We start from the raw sequence: 19966 nt of genomic DNA on the forward strand, positions 1-19966 counted from the left end.
AGACAGAGCAAATATTTTTTAATTGAAAAGTCTATTAACTGGCAAATAATAATCAGACTTTAGGAAGATTCCTCTAATACACTGGTATGGTGGAGTGTTGACTTTTAATCCTTGCAAAGCTATTAAAAATTCAAGGACAGACTCTCTGAAGTATATAGCTATATCTGGTAAACAAAAAGCATTATACACTAAGATTTATTTTTAGCTTATCTGGTGAATTCAAGAGCAGCATAAGCAAGCTTTGCTGGAATTGACCAAAAAAGCAACTTAATTAATCTTGTGGTTGTCTCTTTCTGCTGTGGATTTCATACATGGTTTTTAACCATAGAAAAATCAAGAGACTTAAAAACGAACCATTCCCTATTTACTTGCGGGGAGCTTTGGAAGGCATAATATTGAGTTTTTACTGTTCTTGCTTCTGTTTTTGTTTTAGCTCAGCAGAATGATCAGAAGATTGATTTTTAACTAAGGATATTTCCTCAGACTTTGATTCGTGTTTCAGGGTCCCTTGGGTAAACACTCAAAGGTACCTATTATCAAATGTCTTCAATTCTCCATTTTGGCTTTAAGATATTAATTTACTTTCCATTCCAGTGATAAAGACTGCAAGCCAATGTCCACACTAACTCCCACCAAAACTGTGGAGGAAAGACAAATCTTTGAATGATAGAAACACATCACTGGAAAGTAGAGAATTTAGCAGTCTGGCTATTTGACCACACACAGACTAAAAGGATTAGAGTATTTCCTCATTTTACGACTGGCTTGTGGGAAATAAGAATGTTTGGGTAGACGACACCAGCAGCTCGAGCTATAAACATTTTCCAAGACAGCAAAGTGAAAAATAAGAGGGGTAACTGGATGCTTGGTTCTCCAGTCTTCTCCAGGCTGATTGACCAGACCATGCTGTATCTCTGTCACACAGGGAGTCCCCCCACTGCCTTTGATGAAATGTATTCATTCCATTATGGTCCTATGATATTGTCTTTTTTTTTTTTTCTTAAGTAGGCTCCATACCCAGTGCCAAGCCCAACGCAGGGCTCGAACTCATGACCCTGAGATCAAGACCCCAGCCGAGATCAAGAGTTGAACGCTTAACTGACTGAGCTCCCCTATCATACTGTCTTTATGGGCTTTTCATCCAGCTTGCTTGATGTCTTTCCTTAGTGTCTAGGGTGATACTGGGCAAAGAGCAGGACAAAACTCCTTAGAGAAAGGAGCTTTGTGTTGATTTCCATTTTTGCCCGTCATAAGGGCTCTGGCCATAGGGACTGGAGACCAGAGAGTGTTTGCTTTGTTTACTGAATATTCTCAGTAGTAGTGTAGTAGTACTACTACACGAGTAGTAGTACTACTGTAGTACTGTAGTAGTGGCCTGTAGTAGTAGCTCAATAAATCATCTCTTCCGGTGAATAAAGTTTAACAGACTCCAGTTGGGAAGGCATGGGGCTGTATAAATGTGTAAATGCCAGGGGCTTTCCTGTCATTTTAATGTGAAGTTCTCCCTATTGGATTTTTGCACAATGGACAAAACATAACCTAACAGTAAACAAGTGTCGAAAAAAAAATGTAGTTGGAAATATCTTGAGTTAGTTGAAGGCATGACCACATACGAGAGAGCAAAAAACGAATAAAAACAAACCAACTCCTTTCCACCCAATCCTACACAATCCACAACAGAAACCATCATGGTTTTTTCCCATCCAATGCAAATGGTTCCTTGTCAAGGTTGGGTGAGAGACTGTCAGGAGAACACTAATCTTTGAACTATGAGTTTCAGATAAAATGAGCAACTTCAATGTAAAAAAACCAAAATGATGTATCACCTACACAGTTCAAAGATTTAACGTTCAGCCAACCTCAATGCCTAATTTAAGATCAGTTAACATCCAAACAACCAAGGACCTAGAAAAATAAAAGAAAGCCTGAAGTAACATTGTTTAACTTACTCTCCATTTGGAAAATGCATTACTCTTCTAACACTAGTAAAAGGTGTTGAGGTTGACCCTAGAGCTAAGTACATTTTGATTATTGATGTAAATATGAAACAACAATGGTGATATACATTTTTGGAACATGTTTGCTTAGCGGTCTAATTAAACCAGGCTGAATATTTTGCATTTTAATGCTCAAGAGAAAAATCACCAACTGTTTTGTAGCATGCCTGGAATTTTAAATTTCATTTTCTGGTGCCAGATTGAAATAAAAATAGAAAACGTGATAAAGATTGATTTGATGTCAGAAGGGACATTTGCTCTTTAATTAGATTTCTGTAGCCCTAGCATTTTTGTTGTGCCACATAGCAAGACCTAAAAAGCCTATAGCACAACCAAACAGTGATCCTCATATCCACACTTTACTGGGAACTAATTTCATTTCCTGCCTGTCTGGAGAGGTATTTTCAACAGGCATCAGTGTTTTTGTCTTCACAACTGATTTATTCATCAATCTCAATGTGATTTTTTTAAACCTTTAAATTACACCCAAATCCTAAAGCAGCTGTTTATTACACAAGGAAATTGAAAATCTGTCTGTGTGATATCATACAAAGATTTTTTCTTAAGGTTATAAAGGAAGTTGACAGATATTAATGATTTTTTTTCTCGTGACCTCATTTGACAATATAGCGAGCAGGAAAAAAAAGGAAGAAAACTGGACTAAAAAAAAAAGCATCTCCATGTGTTTGGTGTATAAAATATTATTCTAGAAAAAAATGAAACTATTATTCCTGGTGGACTATACAATCGTTTTTGTAGGATATATTCATTTTTCAGAAGGATAAGAAAATAGCTAACATAATACTGAAATATGAGATTATTTTAAAAATATGGTAGCCAATAACTTGCATTCGCTTTCTCTCTTTTTCTTTTTTTTTCGTGTTTGGGTATGTGAACATGGCCCCCACACCCAAAGCAAACATCTTCAGGATAAAGGTGGTTTGGACGGTCTATCAGACAGGTCGAATTTCACTCACAACCTGGTTCTACAACCATGGGCTGAAGACCAACTTTGAGAACTTGAACTTTGGCCCTGACAGACTTGTGATTTTAATAAATTGAGTGACATCATGGCTGATGGACTTTTTGATCCTAATTTTAGGATTATCAACTTGTTGGGGGCTGCCAGTCCCCTCAACCTGACGATCTTATCCCAATGACCTCATTCCTCTAGGATGGTACATTAGGCTCTCCACTAATGCACCGTACTCCCCACTGGTCTCCTTCCCAGGTCCCAGACCAGCTACGTTTCCCCCAAAATGGGTCCTTCCAGCCTGGAGCCTTTTTCCCCTGTTTCTGGCCTCTGCTGGTTTTCCCCACCTACTCTGCACACCTCCTTTAAAAAAAAATATAAGAATTTCATTTTATTTCATTTATTTGAAAGAGAGAGAAAATGAGAGAGAAAGCAGGAGTGGGGAGAGGGAGAGGGAGAAGCAGACTCCCTGCTGAGCTGGGAGCCTGACGTGGGGCTTGATCCCAGCACCCTGGGATCATGACCTGAGCTGAAGGCAGATGCTTAACCCACTGAGCCACCCAGAGTCCCCCTCTCCCACCTTCTGATTGATACAGGCTACTTCCTCTTCTCAGCCTTCACGTGTCTGTGCCAGCCCTTCACAGGGGCCTTCTTTATGCATTCCAGCTGAAGGCTCTGCTATTTTTCCACACGCTCTGCAATTTGAATTCCTGTTCGTCTCCCCCCCCCCCCACAGGATCTTACTAATTAATCTGTTTATCTTATTACCACCACTACACCACCACTGCTCCTCAACTCTGATGACAGCTGCATGGGGACAGAGGCCTCTTTACCTGTTCTCATTTATCAATCAACTTCCAGAGCCTAGACAGTGCCTGGCACACATTAGGGGTTTAATTAATCTTTTTTGAATAAATGCAATTAAAAAAATTCCAAGGAATTCAGATTCTACAAACTAACCTATAATTTCTTCTAGTATTTAAACACTTTTGTTACTCGTTTTTTTGAAATCGCTTGTTTGTTCATTTGTCCATTCAACAATTATTTTACTTCATCCACCTTGATCCAGGCCTTGTTAAAAGTGATGTTAGTCACTGTAGTCTTAGCTATTTACTCTCCATTTGGGGTTCATGCCATTTTATCTTCTATTATTAATGTAAATTGAAATCAGGTCCTACCATCTCAGTAAGAACACTTTTTGAGATACACTAATAGAACTGACTTAAAGATTGATGAATAACGTGTCCAGTGTAATCTGTTCTATTTTTTCCTATTCAGTTCCAATTCTCTACAGAAAGACAAGTCTCTTGAGTTTTCACATGTGGCCTTATGTAATTCTGAAATGTTTGAAAGCTACTCAGGATCACAGCTAGCTCATCCAAGGTGTGTATAAGTAGAAAAAGGAACCTTTTCTGAGCAGATAAGTTAGAAAACAGTGTCCTCTCTAGACTAAGCTCTAGCCCTCAACTTGGTTGAGGGGACTGTGCCTTTTCTCTTCTCTTGCCCGGGAAGAAACAGACCAGAGCTAGAGCGTGGAGAGCAGAACACGGGCCCTCAGCGGGCAGCACCTTAGGCCGGAGGCAATCCAAGAAGGCAAGGTTGTGTTCCACAGGCTATTCATTCTTTACACAAACATTACTGGTTCATTCATATGCAAGGACACCCAAGAGTGTCCCTTTTATTTGAGTGATGTCTGATAGAAAGAGCAGAGATTTGATCCTATGAATGTCACCTGCTAGTCACAGACACCGCTGTGGACCAGGCATGATTGTAGAAGTTGACTTTCCCCCAGTCTTCTTCCCTAGTGAATCAGCAGCTAGTCTGGGTAAGGGGACATCAGGGCTTTATCAAAATCTTGGGCTTAAGGACCGGGGAAGGTTTAGCAAAGAGACTTAGGTCCATTTGTTCTCTCTAATCATTTTAATTTTAGAACTAGCTAAGATTTAAAGACCCTCCAAATTCTTGGGAGATACAGGTTTTCTAATGCAAAACTGGTAATAGTCTATAAGAATGATTAAGTGTGAGAGGCAGCAGGCCCAGCATTTAAGAAGCCAGGCTCTGATTTCTGAACAGAACTGGGTTTTGAATTCCAGCACCGACCTTATGGGCATATGACTTAACTCTGCCAAGCCTGAGTTTCTTTGCTTATAAAATGAAGATAATGCTAGTTCCTGCACTATAAATTTTCTGAAATTAAACAGAAGGTAAAGTAATATATTAAGGTTTGCTATTGTCAGTCTACAATGATAATAATAAAAATAAGGGGCACCTGGGTGGCTCAGTGGGTTAAAGCCTCTGCCTTCGGCTCAGGTCATGATCCCAGGGTCCTGGGATTGAGCCCTGTGTGGGGCTCTCTGCTCAGCAGGGAGCCTGCTTCCTCTTCTCTCTCTGTGTGCCTCTCTGCCTACTTGTGATCTCTGTCAAATGAATAAATAAAATCTTAAAAAAAAAATGAATTTGGGGGAAACTTGGGTGTCTTAGTTGGTTGATTGACAGACTCTTGACTTAGGCTCAGGTCATGACCTCATGGGTCTCGAGATCAAGGGCCACGTGGGGCTCCACCCTTAGCAGGGAGTCCTTGAGAAACTCCCTCTCACTCTGCCTACCCCTACCCCCGCCAAATCCCCGCTCATGTTCTCTCTCTCTCTCAAAATCTTAAATCTTAAAAATCTTAAAAAATCTTAAAAAAAATAAATTCGAGGGTACTATATTTGATTCTTTTTCTGCATCCTCTCCAACCCATCCTGGTCCAACTACAGACTCAATTCCACAGAGGGCTAGATGGCGGCTCAACAGGAAACCTGTGTTTGCGTGTTTAATTACAGTTCTGGAATGAAAGAGTAATCGGATTGTAAAAGTGATGGATGAATTTGATACGATTTGTAGTTTTTAATCTTGATTTATGTTTTTAAAACAAGTTTTCAGGATGCTTGACGGCTTTACGTTTAATTTCATGTACACCATTTGCTCTTCATTTTACAATTTTAAAATAACACCAAATCCTAAAGAAAAGCTGGACTTCAAAGGAAAATTCAGCTAAGATCGCACACCAATTATTTCAATAATTGGGAGAGAGCCTTCCAAACTTCCTGTGTTTTCTGATTTTTGCAGAAGCCATATATCCATTTTTAAACAAAACTCCGGTTAACATTTTAATTTCTTAGTCCTTTAAAGGCTGTACCAATTTGATAGTTCTGAATATTACTAAATAGTGGGTCAGGATTTCATTTTGTGGCATTTATTGGCCTCAACAGGCATACTAATCAAGGCTTTACAAACTATATATATATATATATATATATATATATGTATATCCAAACCAAATATATATATATATTTTAATGTAAAACCTTCAGTCCCAAAGAGGTCTTTAGCAGGAGTTGTCATTTCATCATTACAAATGTACTTTACTCAAGGAGCAGAAAACAAGGAGGATGTTTAGCGATATGATTTCTAGAAACGTGGCAAGAGGCCAGCAGGCGATTAAGAAAAGAAGCAGCAATCCATTGTCGTGATCCTATAATGCTGCCCAAACTCACCACATGTAAATTATTATTTTTCAGAAAGCAGATGTTTGTTGACTATCTTCCATATTCTGTCCATTAAATAGAACAGAACACACATGTGCCCCCACCTTTTGCCGGATGGCGAGAACCCCCCTCCCCTCCTTTCCCTCTCTCCCCCTCCCCCCTCCTTCCCTCTCTCCCCCTCCCCCTCCTTCCCTCTCTCCCCCTACCCCCTCCCTCCCTTCTCTCCTCCTCCCCACTCCTTTCCCTCTCTGCCCCTCCCCACTCCCTTCCCTCTCTCCCCCCCCCCCCCCCTCCCCCCCCCCCCCCCCCATTCCCCACCCCCCCCCACCCCACACTTCTGAAGAAGAGTCCAGAGTGTGAGCACGTACCTGCTGCATGGGAGGGGAGTGTAAGGCAGACTGGACCTGCATGGGGAGCTGGTTCCCAAGGGGCTGCTGCATGGCGAGTGGTGGGTGCTGCTGCATGTTGAGATGCTGGTGAAGAGGTGGACTGATCTGGAGGGGAGGAGGGGGGGACACAGCCATGTTTGCTATGGAGACAGTCACTGGCATTTGGTTATTCGGCTTGGGGGCTATGCTCCTGGGGAGACTGGGATGCATGGCAGTTAGGTGAGGATTCATTCCTGGTTGTTGGTGGTAGTGGGAACTTAGGTACAGAGCCGAGTGGGCCTGGCTGGGCCCATGGAACACTGAAGGCTTTGAGTTGATCAGCTGAGGAGGTTGCGATGTCTTCACATCAACAGGTTCACTGTAGCTCTGTTGAGGAAACAAACGGGGGCAGAGTTCAGAGATGGACACAGGGGTGCTGGGTGAGCGCGGCCTGGAACTTCCGTGGGGATCAATGCCTGTTGCTCTGCTTGCCTCTGGTCTAAGAACAACTCCTCCGGTATTTGTAATGCGGCTCATGGAAGACTGAGCTGAATCTGTCTCTTTCTGAATCTAAAACAATCTCCAGTGACATTTTCTTTTTCTTTGCCTCAATGCAAGCTCTAACCTAGGGACTTTTTTCATTATGCACACCAGGAACAAGATGGGCGGGGAGATGGATGTCCTCAGTGACCTGATAGGAAAGACAAGTGGGGCTCACTTTGAAAGTAATTCAGTTCTGGAGTTCTTCTATTGATTGTATGTCTCATTTTTTTATGTTTCCTTTTTACAGTCTTAAGGAGTCTTGGCCTAGATATTTGCACAAAGAAAACAAAGCTGGTTGATGGAAATGAATATGAGAAAAGGAGTTCTAAAATACCTTTCTGAAGTTACATAAAACCACATTAATACAGCTTCTAAGTAGCCACAGAACTCATCTGGATTTTTTAAAGAAGTTGGTGATGAATTGTCCCCCATAATGAACTGGATAAAAATAATCTCTCTTAGAAACTTTTGACTCCAACATGAATTAATATAATTTTGCCCTAATTTTTTTATACCTTCCTAAGGCCATTTCTTAATAATCTTTTCATTGACTTAAAAACTAGATCTAGCAGTGGGGGCTGGAAAGAACCAAGAATTAACCCCGAAGCATTTCTTCCAGGGCAAGGACCTACCTCCTACATTTGCTGAGAGGAGGAAGCTGATAAAACAAAAGGGGAGAAGTGAAACCAGGTGGGGGAAGAAACATGCTACCATATCCTTCTGGAGAAGAAAAGTTGCTTTGTCAAAACAGTGCCTTGAGGATGCAAATATCCTTATTCTGGAACCTTGATATCATGCTTATTCTGTTTTTGAGTCAAATGAGCTCCTGTTACTATCAGCATAGCAGGGTCTTTCTGAAACCCACCCGTGACACAGAACATCGTCCAATGGACCAGAACATTAGGGACATGGTCGTCATGCAAGATGACCCGAAACACAACATGCGAACTTCATTTCACAAGTCAGCAGATAACACTACTAGCAATGCAACTCGTTTTTCTCCATTAGTGTAGGAAAATGAAATGAAAACCACAATGAGGACCATGGGGCATCTACGTGCAGACTCAACAAAGGTAGGTTGGGGTAAATGAACAACCGGCCCCACATTCTCTCTCTAGAGAAAGGACACAACTGACATCTGTGACAATACTCCAGACCATGGAAATCTGGGGTCCTGGGAGGCTCTGACTTCACCAGGTCGAGTATAAAGTAAGGTGTACCCCGGGAATTTGAGCCTCTCTGAAGAATCCTCTCCTTATACTATTTATCTCTGTGTCCATATTGATGGAGCCTTACGAAATAGGAACCGACATTCAGACTCCCTGTCTCCTATATGAATATTAAAAATGTCAGAAATTGTTCACACATTTTCAAGGGATGGCCTTAAAAGAAAGAAACTTGGCGAAATGCAGATGTAAAAGGTGATTTCAACAACAACGAAAAGAAACTTGAGTAGATTTTTTTTTATTGTTGTTGTTTCTACTTAAAAATTCTTATTGTTGTGTGCAGAGTAGTGAACAATTCCAGGAAAAGGTCAAATAGGTTAATTCAGGCTGTGTAAACAGCGACTAGTTCTATATCAGAATAGCATATACTGCAATGATATGCCTCAAAAATCGTTCCCTATATGCCAAGAAGATTATGTGTCTATTGTGTGTCTGTGTCATGACGTCATCCGGGAAAGCAGTCTCATTGTGTTTTCCTCCCCCTCCTTAGCCTGCCGCAGAAGGGCTAATTTCGTACTTAATCGCATACGGCTTCAACTCCCTACAGGAACAGAACTATTACACATGGTAGATATCTATAAAATTTAATACATGTGAGTGCATCTTTATTTCTTGCTTTATAGATGTTTTTAATTTAAACAGAAGAAGAATTACTCACATCGCCCATACTATCAGCGCTCTGAAACACATAGGTGGGAAAATGTTTGCATTTTGATTTCTCTAGCTAATAATCACCTCGTCAAGAAGTAACATGGGATCTAGAGCGTATAGACAGGTGACCTGAACATGTGTTTGGACATAAACAAAATGCACATAGATGCATATGACATGTTGTTCAGACATAATCATACAATCGTCCCGGGAACTACAGCCATGTAATTAAATAAAGATATTTGTCCAATTGAACAACCTTGGAGAAATAGACTTTGGCTACATGTAGAATAGAAATGCCTAATTCTGGTGAGTCCAGACGCTTGGCCAGCAGCGGGACCAGCTCTGGGGGCCCACAGCCACCCCTGGCAAGCCATTCCAGGGGTGACACCCACTTTAGCTCCCAACACATGCAGTTCTGAACTGTATGGAGGAGGAGGAATTTGTGGAAAAAATACATGTCTTATAAAAAACAAGGTTCCTGGATGAAACGTGTAGGAACAAGCCAGTGCCTTCTGGGAGCCTTCAGTGTGTTGTGAATGTCCAGCTAAGAACCACAGAAAACTTCTCTCAATGGGTCATTTGGTGAGAATCGTCTTCAACGGAAAACATTGGTTCAGAAGAATTAGTAAGTTACACAAACCTATTTAAATGGCAAATAGAACTACACTTCCATTTAAATAGTCATTTCTTGCCTGAAATAAGCTAATTTTTGTTGCCACAAAAGACATACTTAAATTACACAATCTAGGTGCAATATTACACTAATCTATAGTTCTGTGTTTCCTGGAAAACCACCTGCATAGTGAATTTCATATTTTAGGTTGAGGATAGTGACACAATTTCTTGAAAGAATTAGGAAGCTGGTGGCTTCCCAATTACATCCTAGAAGAGCTAAGGCATGGTTTTCTTCAATGGTGAATTCAAAATAAACAATGAACCAAATCCTCCTGAATTCTACCTTTTGATTAACAGCAGGCCTTCCACCATATAGAGAAATGATAGACAGATCATTTCAGAGAGAGAGATATAGAGACACAGGTACATAAAAATAGATTCCAACCGAATTTGAGATAACTTTTTGCCAACCTTGTGAAGACTGTTTTCTCATGGTAAATAGAAAAATATTTTGTCTATCCAGCCATTTGTTTGTCATTTATATTCGCCACACTAAGGCATGTAAAAATCGTTAATGCTAAACCTATTCTGAAATAGTACTAAATTTTAATCCCTAGAAAGACTATCGACAAACAAATTAAATAGATCTCTGAAAATGATGAGTTAGATAGCACTCTATACAATTTTTAATACGGAGGGAGGAAGACTTTGGGGGAAGTTACATTTTTTCCCTTTACTTTCTAATAGTTGAATGTGACAAGATGGGTAACATGTCCAGTGTCTAGCCATGTGCCTATACACGAAAGGGATGCCAATGGAGGTGCTCTCCCTGTCGTCTCTATGACAGTGTCTTGCATCATCAAGGAAATGGTCTCTGTTATGGTAGGAAATTAAATCTCTGTGTCACACACATCTGGCACGGTGACAGGACAAAGAGAACACAGACATGTTTGTTGAATGACTGAATGACTGTTCTTGAACAAGACTCCATGCTCTCACTGTTGCCCTTGCCGAGACTCCTGACAAGACATGCCATTCCTTTTCCCAAACGGTGAGGAAAGAGCTGAAATCTTTGAAAACCCACAGAATATCAGACTGGTCTTTTCCATTCTCTTCTTTGCTGTCAGCATGAACCATACCTTTCCAGAAGTGATGAGAAGTTATAACCCTCTGTCCTTTGGTTAGGTACCCTGCCCTTTACTCTCCACTGGATCTGGGGTGGATGGTGGGCCACAAGGAGGCTTACTGTGTTCCAACTGTATGTTGAGAATTTTTATCTTTATGTAAAGATCCACTCATTTAGATGGCAAAAAACCTGCTTCTAGCTTCACTTCTAGTTAATTCTTAATCAGACTAATACAACAAACTGTCTATTAATTATAGAGCTATTTTATTGCTTTGAAAGGTAGAATAAGTTCATTTTCCATAGCAAGGTGCCATGAATTCATAATCTGATTAAATGGGAACATGAAGAAATCATAAATTTAATCTGTTCTGTCACTTTCTTCTAATTAAACTATGAAAGCAAGGCTACAATTTTGCAAATCAATTAGATTGTTTATGAAGATCTCTATACCTACCATTCATAAATTAAAACTGTTTTCTCATACAAACTAAGTAATTTAAATTTGCTTCTATTTTGAAATACACTAACCACTTTTCTTTAGTAGTGTGTGCTTTGGGTAGGTCACCTGGCAAATATGATTTTACCACTGTATACACAACTGAAAATCTACCCATGAATCTGACATTTTCATGGAAGGAATGTGTTTTTGCTATTAGTTTCTGAGTGAGTTCTATTTCCTATTTGCTTTTAGACCACTGACTCTGAAAGATGTTTTCCATCAGCAAAATGAGTGTGTGTGTGTGTGTGTGTGTGTGTGTGTGAATAGACACCTTTTGGGTCTTCTCAATAGAATCTTCCACAAAAGACACCACACTATAAACCTTAAGATACTTCTGATTAACCATGTTGTTGATAATCTGAGATAGTTTCAATCCATTTACTTTGTATAAAGCAGACAATAGTGCATATAGTGTATAAATGCCCCCATTTTGGGATGATAAGTGCTATAAAAATGAGAAACTGACAAAGCAATTGTTATTTAAAATAGCAAAGTATAAACACAAGACATAAAACTCAGCGGAAGCAACAATATAAGAGTTGTTGAACCAAATCAGATTAATAGTCCATCTAATTTGATTCTTGTTTTCAGCACTGACCAATACTCAGTGCACTGGAAATTAAACAAAATTTATGCACCTACTCAATTGTGCGTTGTTACTTCTGAAAGGGAAATTCTTCCTGGTCCTTGCAGGTGATTAACTTACACCCTGAAGCATGAGATTTTATTATCTTTAAATCACGATCTGGGTTTTCAGAGCTGCAAATTTTATATAACAGTCATAAAATAATCCATTTTCAAATTCAGACACAGTATTTGTCTCAATAGCTCTCCATGGCATGAATTCTATAAGTTATTTCAAACAAAAGAAATCATTTGAGTTTATTGTCCTTCCCTTGAACTAAATGTTGTGATTCTTTACTATCAGTCATGGCAACAGAGAACCTTCCTGATGTGATTCCATATTGTCCTTCACTGTGCATTTTTATAAAAAGCTTCCATTGTCCCTGTACATTCTGACACCCTACCTCAAGGTAGAAACAGTCTCTTCTCTGATGTGTGCCCTTAAAGTCACGACTCTGATCACTGTTCTTTAATATACCAGACCTTATTCATTCAAATGTTATCTCCTTCCAGGTTGGCACTTTCTTATTTTTTTTTTTTAAGATTTATTAATTTATTTTCAGAAGTGGGGGAGGGCAGAAGGAGAATCTCTAGCAGACTCCCCGCTGAGTGAGGAGCCCAAATAGGGACTCAGTCTCAGGACCTGAAATCAGGACCTGAACCAAAGTCAAGAGCAGGATGTTTAACAGACTGAGCACCCAGGGGCCGACCCCCGCCCCTGCCCTGAGATTGGCCCTTCTAAGAAGCTGTATGAATATTTCAATAATGCTGCTTTTACTTGGAATATTTGGGAATTTCTCTACTCAAATTCTCTTCAGAGCCTGGGGGACACTGTTTTACATATCCTCAGACAACTCTTTGTCTTTTGATGGTGAATCTGATTTTTGGAAATAGCTAATTGTCCCTGGAAGCCAGGTCTGTGGGTTAGATCTGGGTGAAGTTTGGGGAAAAGAATGAGGTGTGAAAACAATGTAACAAGATTGATTTGCTAATGTGGCTCATAAACTTTTCATGACTGCAGTTCTAAAAGAGGAGTTTCAAAAATCTTTTGAATTCTGGGAGCAATAATAAAATAAGTTTGTAGCCTCCCAAAGTGACTACTTTGAATGCAACACTCATTTTGGGAATATAAATTCTGGTCTATGTGGTAAAATAAAACTAGTTTAAAGTTATACATTATTTTCAACATAATAATTTAGACCCAGGTCTAGGAATTCCTGAGTCTATGGAAAAGCTATATATCCTTAAGCTTTACTTAATGGACTAACCCCAAATGACCTTAAATAGAGTGCTCAAGCCAGGGAGTTCTAGTCATAACAGTCTATGTTCCTGGTCCTCGGACTCTCTTACTCTCCCATGACTAAAGGCTCATAAAGACCATTTCAATGAGGAAAGCTGTGTAGATGAGTCTTTTCAATATCTAGGTCATTTCTCATCTTTCTAAAAGGATGTATCCATGAAGCAAGTTTTTCTTGTTTTAATGTCGCCTTTAAAATTCCTTTATATCAAAGCAGACTTGTAGACAATTTGAAAATATGAGACAGTTAAATTTTCTATCACACACAAACTCTGCACACCTACCAACAACATGAAAAATAAAGCTGATGATAATCATAGTAATAATAATAATAATAATAATAATAATAAATAGCTGGTATTTATTAAGAGCTTCCTGTTTTGGGGATTCTGAATCATGGAGTTTATACAGAGTTTTTTATTCGATCCTCATGGAAACTCTGGGATGTGTGTCCTATTGTCTCCTCTGTTTAATAGATGAGGAAGTTGAGACGTCAAGCAGCTCAATAATTTGCACAAAGAAATGGAAGTTAGGAAGAGGGAAACCTGGAATTTGAACCCGGATCCACCTGCCCTCAGGGTCTGTAGACTTTGCAGCCCTCTGAGGACTCTTGGTGTGATGTTGGTAGCACTTTAGATGAGATCAGACGCGTTCTTACAGGTGGGCTACAGATAATTGTTGGTGGCATTTTAAATAGATTTTTCCTTGATGCCCTCTGCCTTAGAGATCTTCTTCAATCCTTACTTATAAACCTTTGCTTCCTGCTTTTAAATTTCTCTATGGAAGGAAGTTGTGTACTCAGCCAATTCAAGAGCTTAACAATGCCCTGCTCAGATCAAATTCCTCCAGTTTGAAAGGGCATCTTTTTCCAGTTCTAGAGTCAGAGTAAATGGAGCACAGGTAATCACAGTCTTGGGGCTAAGGCCTGTCATGGGCTTGAACATGCCTGAGTCTTTGTTTTTCAGGCTTCGTAATTTCAAATTCTCTCTTCTCAGCTACTACCTTACTCCCTTTTACCTCTGTTACTTTTATGACTTTTTCTTCTGAAATGTCTTCAATTTCCCCCTTTAAATGATAGGGCCCAGAGTTGAATAAATTATTCCGGGGTCTGACCCATCGTATTTGCAACCCTCTGTGCTCCAAGTCACACGTCCTTCAATACCAATGTGTCTGCACAGCAGGGTGGCTTCTGCAGGCTGGGTCTGTCCCTGGCTCCCTGGGACCAGGTGACATGCCAGCACAGCTGGAAAAACATGTGTTTCCCAAACACTCCGCAGGGGCCAGATTCCTCCGAGGGTCTCTGGCCAGCCCCTTGTAGTGGGAGGTTGGGGCAGGGGGGCGAGATTCGGAAACCTCTACACCTCCTCTCTGGCCCCGGCCCTCATTAAGTCAGGGCAGCTTTAGTTTAGCTGTCTAATACGTAAGAGGTGGCATGCAATTTATTGGGGGAATAACTACATTTTTGTTGTAGTTCCGGAGGTATAAATATTTGACAATTACTCAACATAGGAAAAAAGCCTATAAGCTTTTGAATAAGACGGCAGAGTTTCAGCCCTGTTTGCCACTGCCACCCTCTCATTTCTGTGGGCGAATCACTTAATCTCTCAGCCTAGAGACCATCTAGAAAATGGGTTAAATCTTATTTCGTAGGGTTGTTAATGATGAGTAGGGATGCATGGAAAACGCCGTGCACAGAGTGTGACGCCCAAGCTACTCGATAGCAAGATACCACTTGTATTTGTTATTATTGGGAAACAGCATCTTGCTGAGAATCTGTCATGTTGTCATTTTGAAGTATGAAGGCTAGAATATATTTATTTACTATGACTGAGTGTTTTTATTTTTGGTAGGCATTTTATTCAGACCTGGAGTCATGTTAATTAATATGCTAGGTTTGAAGGTAGAGAGTACATTTAAACGGGAACGTCACTAATTGAGAGGAGTGTTGCTAATCCTATGACTCGGCTTCAGAGGTGGAGCCAATGTTCACCGGCTGTTCCTATTTTTGATTTGGTTCCGTTAGAAGCGGCTAATTTTAGATTAGAGTCTTCAACGGCCCAGAGTGGAAGCAGCAAGAAGTTGCAGCCTTGACGTGGCTGCCAATTAGTGAGGGGAAGAGCTATTGGTCTAGGGAAACAAAGCCCTATTTGGTGAAGTGAATGCATTGCAGAGAGAATAGTATCAAAATATTTAGCCCTGGAGGAATAAATAAACTTTACCCACGGAAAGTTAGGAAAAGAGACATGGTGCTTTAGTTAATACAAGATCTCATTGACAATAATAAAGTGAGAATGTCAATGCTTTACCAAGACTTGCGGGTCAGGAGGTGTTTTAAGGAAGCTGGTCAAGCACACTGTTAACAGGACCCATGACAGCAAGGCCCAGCACAGGGATGGAGGATGCTGTAGGTCAACTCCCGGCTTGGGCACTTGTTACCTATATGGTATTGCTCCTCCTGAGAGGAATGTTTATAATCTAGCTTATTTTGTGGGATAAGGTGTGGGGATAGAAGGAACTCATTCACATAAAGTGATTTTTTTTTTTTAAGATTTTATTTATTTATCTGACAGGCAGAGATTACAAGTAGGCAGAGAGGCAGGCAGGGAGAGAGGAGGAAGCAGGCTTTCCGAGGAGCAGAGAGCCTGATGCGGGGCTTGATCCTAGAACCCTGGGATCATGACCTGAGCTGAAAGCAGAGGCTTTAACCCACTGAGCCAACCAGGCGCCCCAATAAAGTGATCTTTTAAAAAGTATAAATCCAGAGCGCCTGAGTGCCTCAGTCAGTTGAGCATCCGACTCTTGGTTTCCGTTCAGCCCATGGTCTCAGGGTCGTGAGATCGAGCCCCTCGTCGGGCTCTGTGCTCAGCGTGGGGTCTGGTTGTCCCTCTCTCTTCCCCTCTGCTCCTTCCCCTGCTCTCTCTCTCACAAATAAACAAAATAAAACCTAACAAAATAAAATAAAAATATAAATCCGAGTATCCATCCTCTACGGAAACCCATTCGGTGGCTTCCCTCTGTACTAAAATCCAGCTCCTTTCCATGTCCTGCAAGGTCTTGGTGATTTGACCCCTGCCCATCTTCCCAGCTTCACCTCAAACCATGTTCCTTCTCTTCAGTCAGCCAGCCACGCTGACCTCTGACTTCAAGGAGACATTTCCGTCTCCGGTGGCGTCTCACTTGCTGACTGTGGCCTGGTTGGCTCTTCCCTAGGCTCCCTCTGGGTCTTGCAAGCTCCTTGTCTTCCTTTGGCTCTCAGCCTTGAATGAGGTCCCCTCTTCAAAGAGGACTTTTGCAGACCACCCTATCAGATCCCGTCCTTTATTTCCTTCGGAATGCTTAGATTCTCAAAGCTCTTGGTCATTTATTAGTTTATGTTTTAACTCTTGGTCTCCCTGACAAAAGAGAAAGCTTCTTAAATTCCAGGGGGCATATCTCCTTTCTCTAGGGAAGACATCTGCCTGTTCTCCATGGCGTCCTCTGAGCCTGGCACAGTGCTCAGCACAAGCCACATGCTCAGGGAAATTTGCCAGATGAGTACATGACAGAGTGAATGGGGGAAAACAGAGCTTGGCTGGTGCACTGTGGTTACCTGGAATTGTAACTGTTATTATCGTGTCGCATTTTAGGATTGTACCTTTAGATCTTTCAGAACAGGAAAATGATTTATAATACACAAAAAAACCTACAACATTGAAGAAGTGTACGTGTGAATATGAGTGGCTATTATTTTCCTTGTCACTATTTAAAATGGAAAAGAAGTGGATTTTTACATAAGTGTCCGTGTCCAATGGGAAGGTAGGTGGGTAAATATTCTGTATGTGCCTGAAAGTTTATACTGCAAATATCTACTTGGGCAAAACATCACGGGGCCACTTTTCTAACCTGGAGAGGGTATTGGTAATTTTCCTTCAATTTGTATACACACAATAGATAGTTGTACATAAATAGACATTCAACAGTTCCAGCAAAATTCCTACTGCCAAAGAGGGGGAAAAAAAAAAAAAAAGCCAGAGTAAGCTTTACAAAAAGTGCTTGGTTTTTTAAATGTAGAAATGGCAATTCGCAGCATTTATATAAATTGCCGTATACTGAGGGTTGCAACTCTGAGAATGAACAGTAGGAAAAGTTGCAGAGAAGAGCAAATCTGAGGACACTTGTTCTGAAAGTAAAGGCTTAGTCAGTGTTAGAACATTCTGGCAATCTGCATAACATTAACCACAGAGCTTTGTATTGGGACTGGACTTGAAGTATTGATTTCCTCCTGTGGAAAAATAGAAGTTCTGACTAGACTTCCATGTAAAATGCTCAAAAAGAAACTTACCTTAGATGAAACAAGGAGAACTTATTTTTTCTCCTACCTTGATTAAGTTTTTAAAAATTTTTTTACTAACATATAATGTATTATTAGCCCCAGGCATACATGTCTGTGAATTGCCAGGTTGACACACTTCACAGCCCTCACCACGGAGAACTTATTTTTTTAAAAAATCTCCTTCTATTTGGGGCATATTAATCTAAATAATATCAACATGGCTATTTAGCCCAATGGCTGGATGGTTCTAATCATTTGTAACTCTTTTTTTGTTTGTCTGTGTTGCTATTGGATCTAATATTTTATATATTTATTATATTTAGATATAATTATATAAATTATATTATAATATATCGATATATTATATTTAGATATTTATATATATTTATATATTTTATATACCTCATTTTTGGGTTAAAATTTCACACACATTCTGTGAATTCTGTAAATATACCAAAATGGGAGACAGTATCAGCAGAAAATAAAGATATTTTCCAAAGGAGTAAGATAAACCAGAAAGTGCGATCCTTAGTGAGCTAGTACAGGAGAGCTGGAAATTCTAAGGTCAAATAATAAATAGTAAGTTTCCCCACCAAGTCTTACTTAGAAGTGGAACATAAAGTTTCATTAGATCAATAATGAAATGAGATTTCTCATGCATTTGTATTTTGTGTTCTTTTTTTTCTGCATCAATATATTCAGTGTATATTTTCCCTGACAGAAAACTTATTTATCGAATTACTTTACGGTTGTAGGAAGGGGAATGGATATTTGTGGATGAAAGAGGAAACAGCTTTTGTGGGTGAGTGGAATGAAATCCAGAGCCCAGAGCCACTCACAGCCGGGAATAGTCCAATTCGGACCTGATAGGACATCCTGTCAAGTACTTACAGATTCAGCTCTGTCTCTCCGAGGTCACCTCCCTGAGCAATCTCTAAAGGGAACTAGATCTTTAATAATCTGAGACCAAAGAGAGTAAACTCTTGAGCTTTTATCACAGAAAGAACTAGTGTTTAAGATATTCTAAAGCATAAGATATTTTTAAGTGGTGTTTTCACTTCAAATGAAATGCTGTGATTTTGGGGGGGGAATGGGAGCAGGCTTACACCCTAAAGCCGCCGTAATGAGTCTTGAATTTCAGTCCGTTGGCTTCTCCTCAGCTAATGGCCAACGGGATGGGGCAGGGGGCAGGGGGCAATTTAAGGGGGGGGGGCATGGAGAAATAGAAGGCTGGCTCAGGATTAAGAATGTGCTGTACTAACCCACAAAAACCAATCATCCACAGGTGGACGATATTTCACAAAAGGCCCCAAAGGATGCCACTCTGGGCCTCAGGTATGAACCAATATTTCCGTAGCGTATAGCTTTGTTTAGGATTTACTTTTTTCTTTTTCAACAGAGAAGACAGTGCGGAAATGCTGAAGTGATCTTTTATGCTTTTAAATGACCATCAGAGGCTCCGATAAGATGCCCTCACTTCATCCTGGTACCGCACAGTTGCACGTTACCTTGGATACAAGGCTGGCTCTGTATGCTGCTAGTTGCTTCAGGTACTCCTTCTTTGCAGCCTCGGTTTTCTTTTTATAGACCTATAACAACAACGAAGAATCTTAGATTAGAAAGTGCATCTGCTTTTGTTTCCAGAGAAGTACAATGCATGGTGATAATTGTCCCTGTGCATGCACACTCACACACACACACAAGCAGTTATATCATATAATAATATATATCTCCCCAAAGATTATGTTTTCTTATGGAAACAGATTTCTAAGAGGTACGGCAATAGACTAGATAAGAAGAAGATGAACAATAGTAAAATTTTCCATTTACATTAAGCATATGAAAGGATTTATCTGGGTTACTTTGAGAGTGGAGGTAGTTGGCTTAGAAAGATACTATTGAGGAAGGTTCCCAGGGAAACCACAAGCCGGTAAAGAAGCCATTCATATTTATATAATGGGCAGATAATCCTACAGTGCATTAAAATCTTGGTACATATGGTCCACGCTAAATATAAAAACAAGGACAGAATTCAAAGATGACCAATTACGTGCGAAAAGTAAATCAAAGGGAACAGTTACAAAGTTTGCAGGTTCATCACTATTTTAACCTTTCGAGCCTTGAAGTTCCATTTTCAAAGGCTCAGGAATCGGCTACGGCGGTCAAAGACTCATTTGGGGAGTGGAAGGAGGATGCTGAGTG

The 19966-nt window shown here is 40.2% G+C and overlaps 1 protein-coding gene across 3 annotated transcripts in view; it reads right to left on the reverse strand.

The window, feature by feature from the left end:
• Window positions 1-19966, reverse strand: part of TOX (thymocyte selection associated high mobility group box) — a 299994-nt gene that overhangs the window by 3288 nt on the left and 276740 nt on the right. For all 3 annotated transcript variants that reach the window (XM_032882605.1, XM_032882604.1, XM_032882607.1), the window contains 2 exons: window positions 19273-19353; window positions 6869-7255 (listed from right to left, as the gene is read on the reverse strand). In XM_032882605.1, coding sequence (XP_032738496.1) covers window positions 6869-7255; window positions 19273-19353 — 468 coding nt within the window. The remainder of the gene's footprint in view (window positions 1-6868; window positions 7256-19272; window positions 19354-19966) is intronic.

The sequence above is a fragment of the Lontra canadensis genome, unplaced genomic scaffold (genome assembly GCF_010015895.1).
Source record: "Lontra canadensis isolate GAN:19392208 unplaced genomic scaffold, GSC_riverotter_1.0 scaffold83, whole genome shotgun sequence".
Taxonomy (NCBI): Eukaryota; Metazoa; Chordata; class Mammalia; order Carnivora; family Mustelidae; genus Lontra; species Lontra canadensis.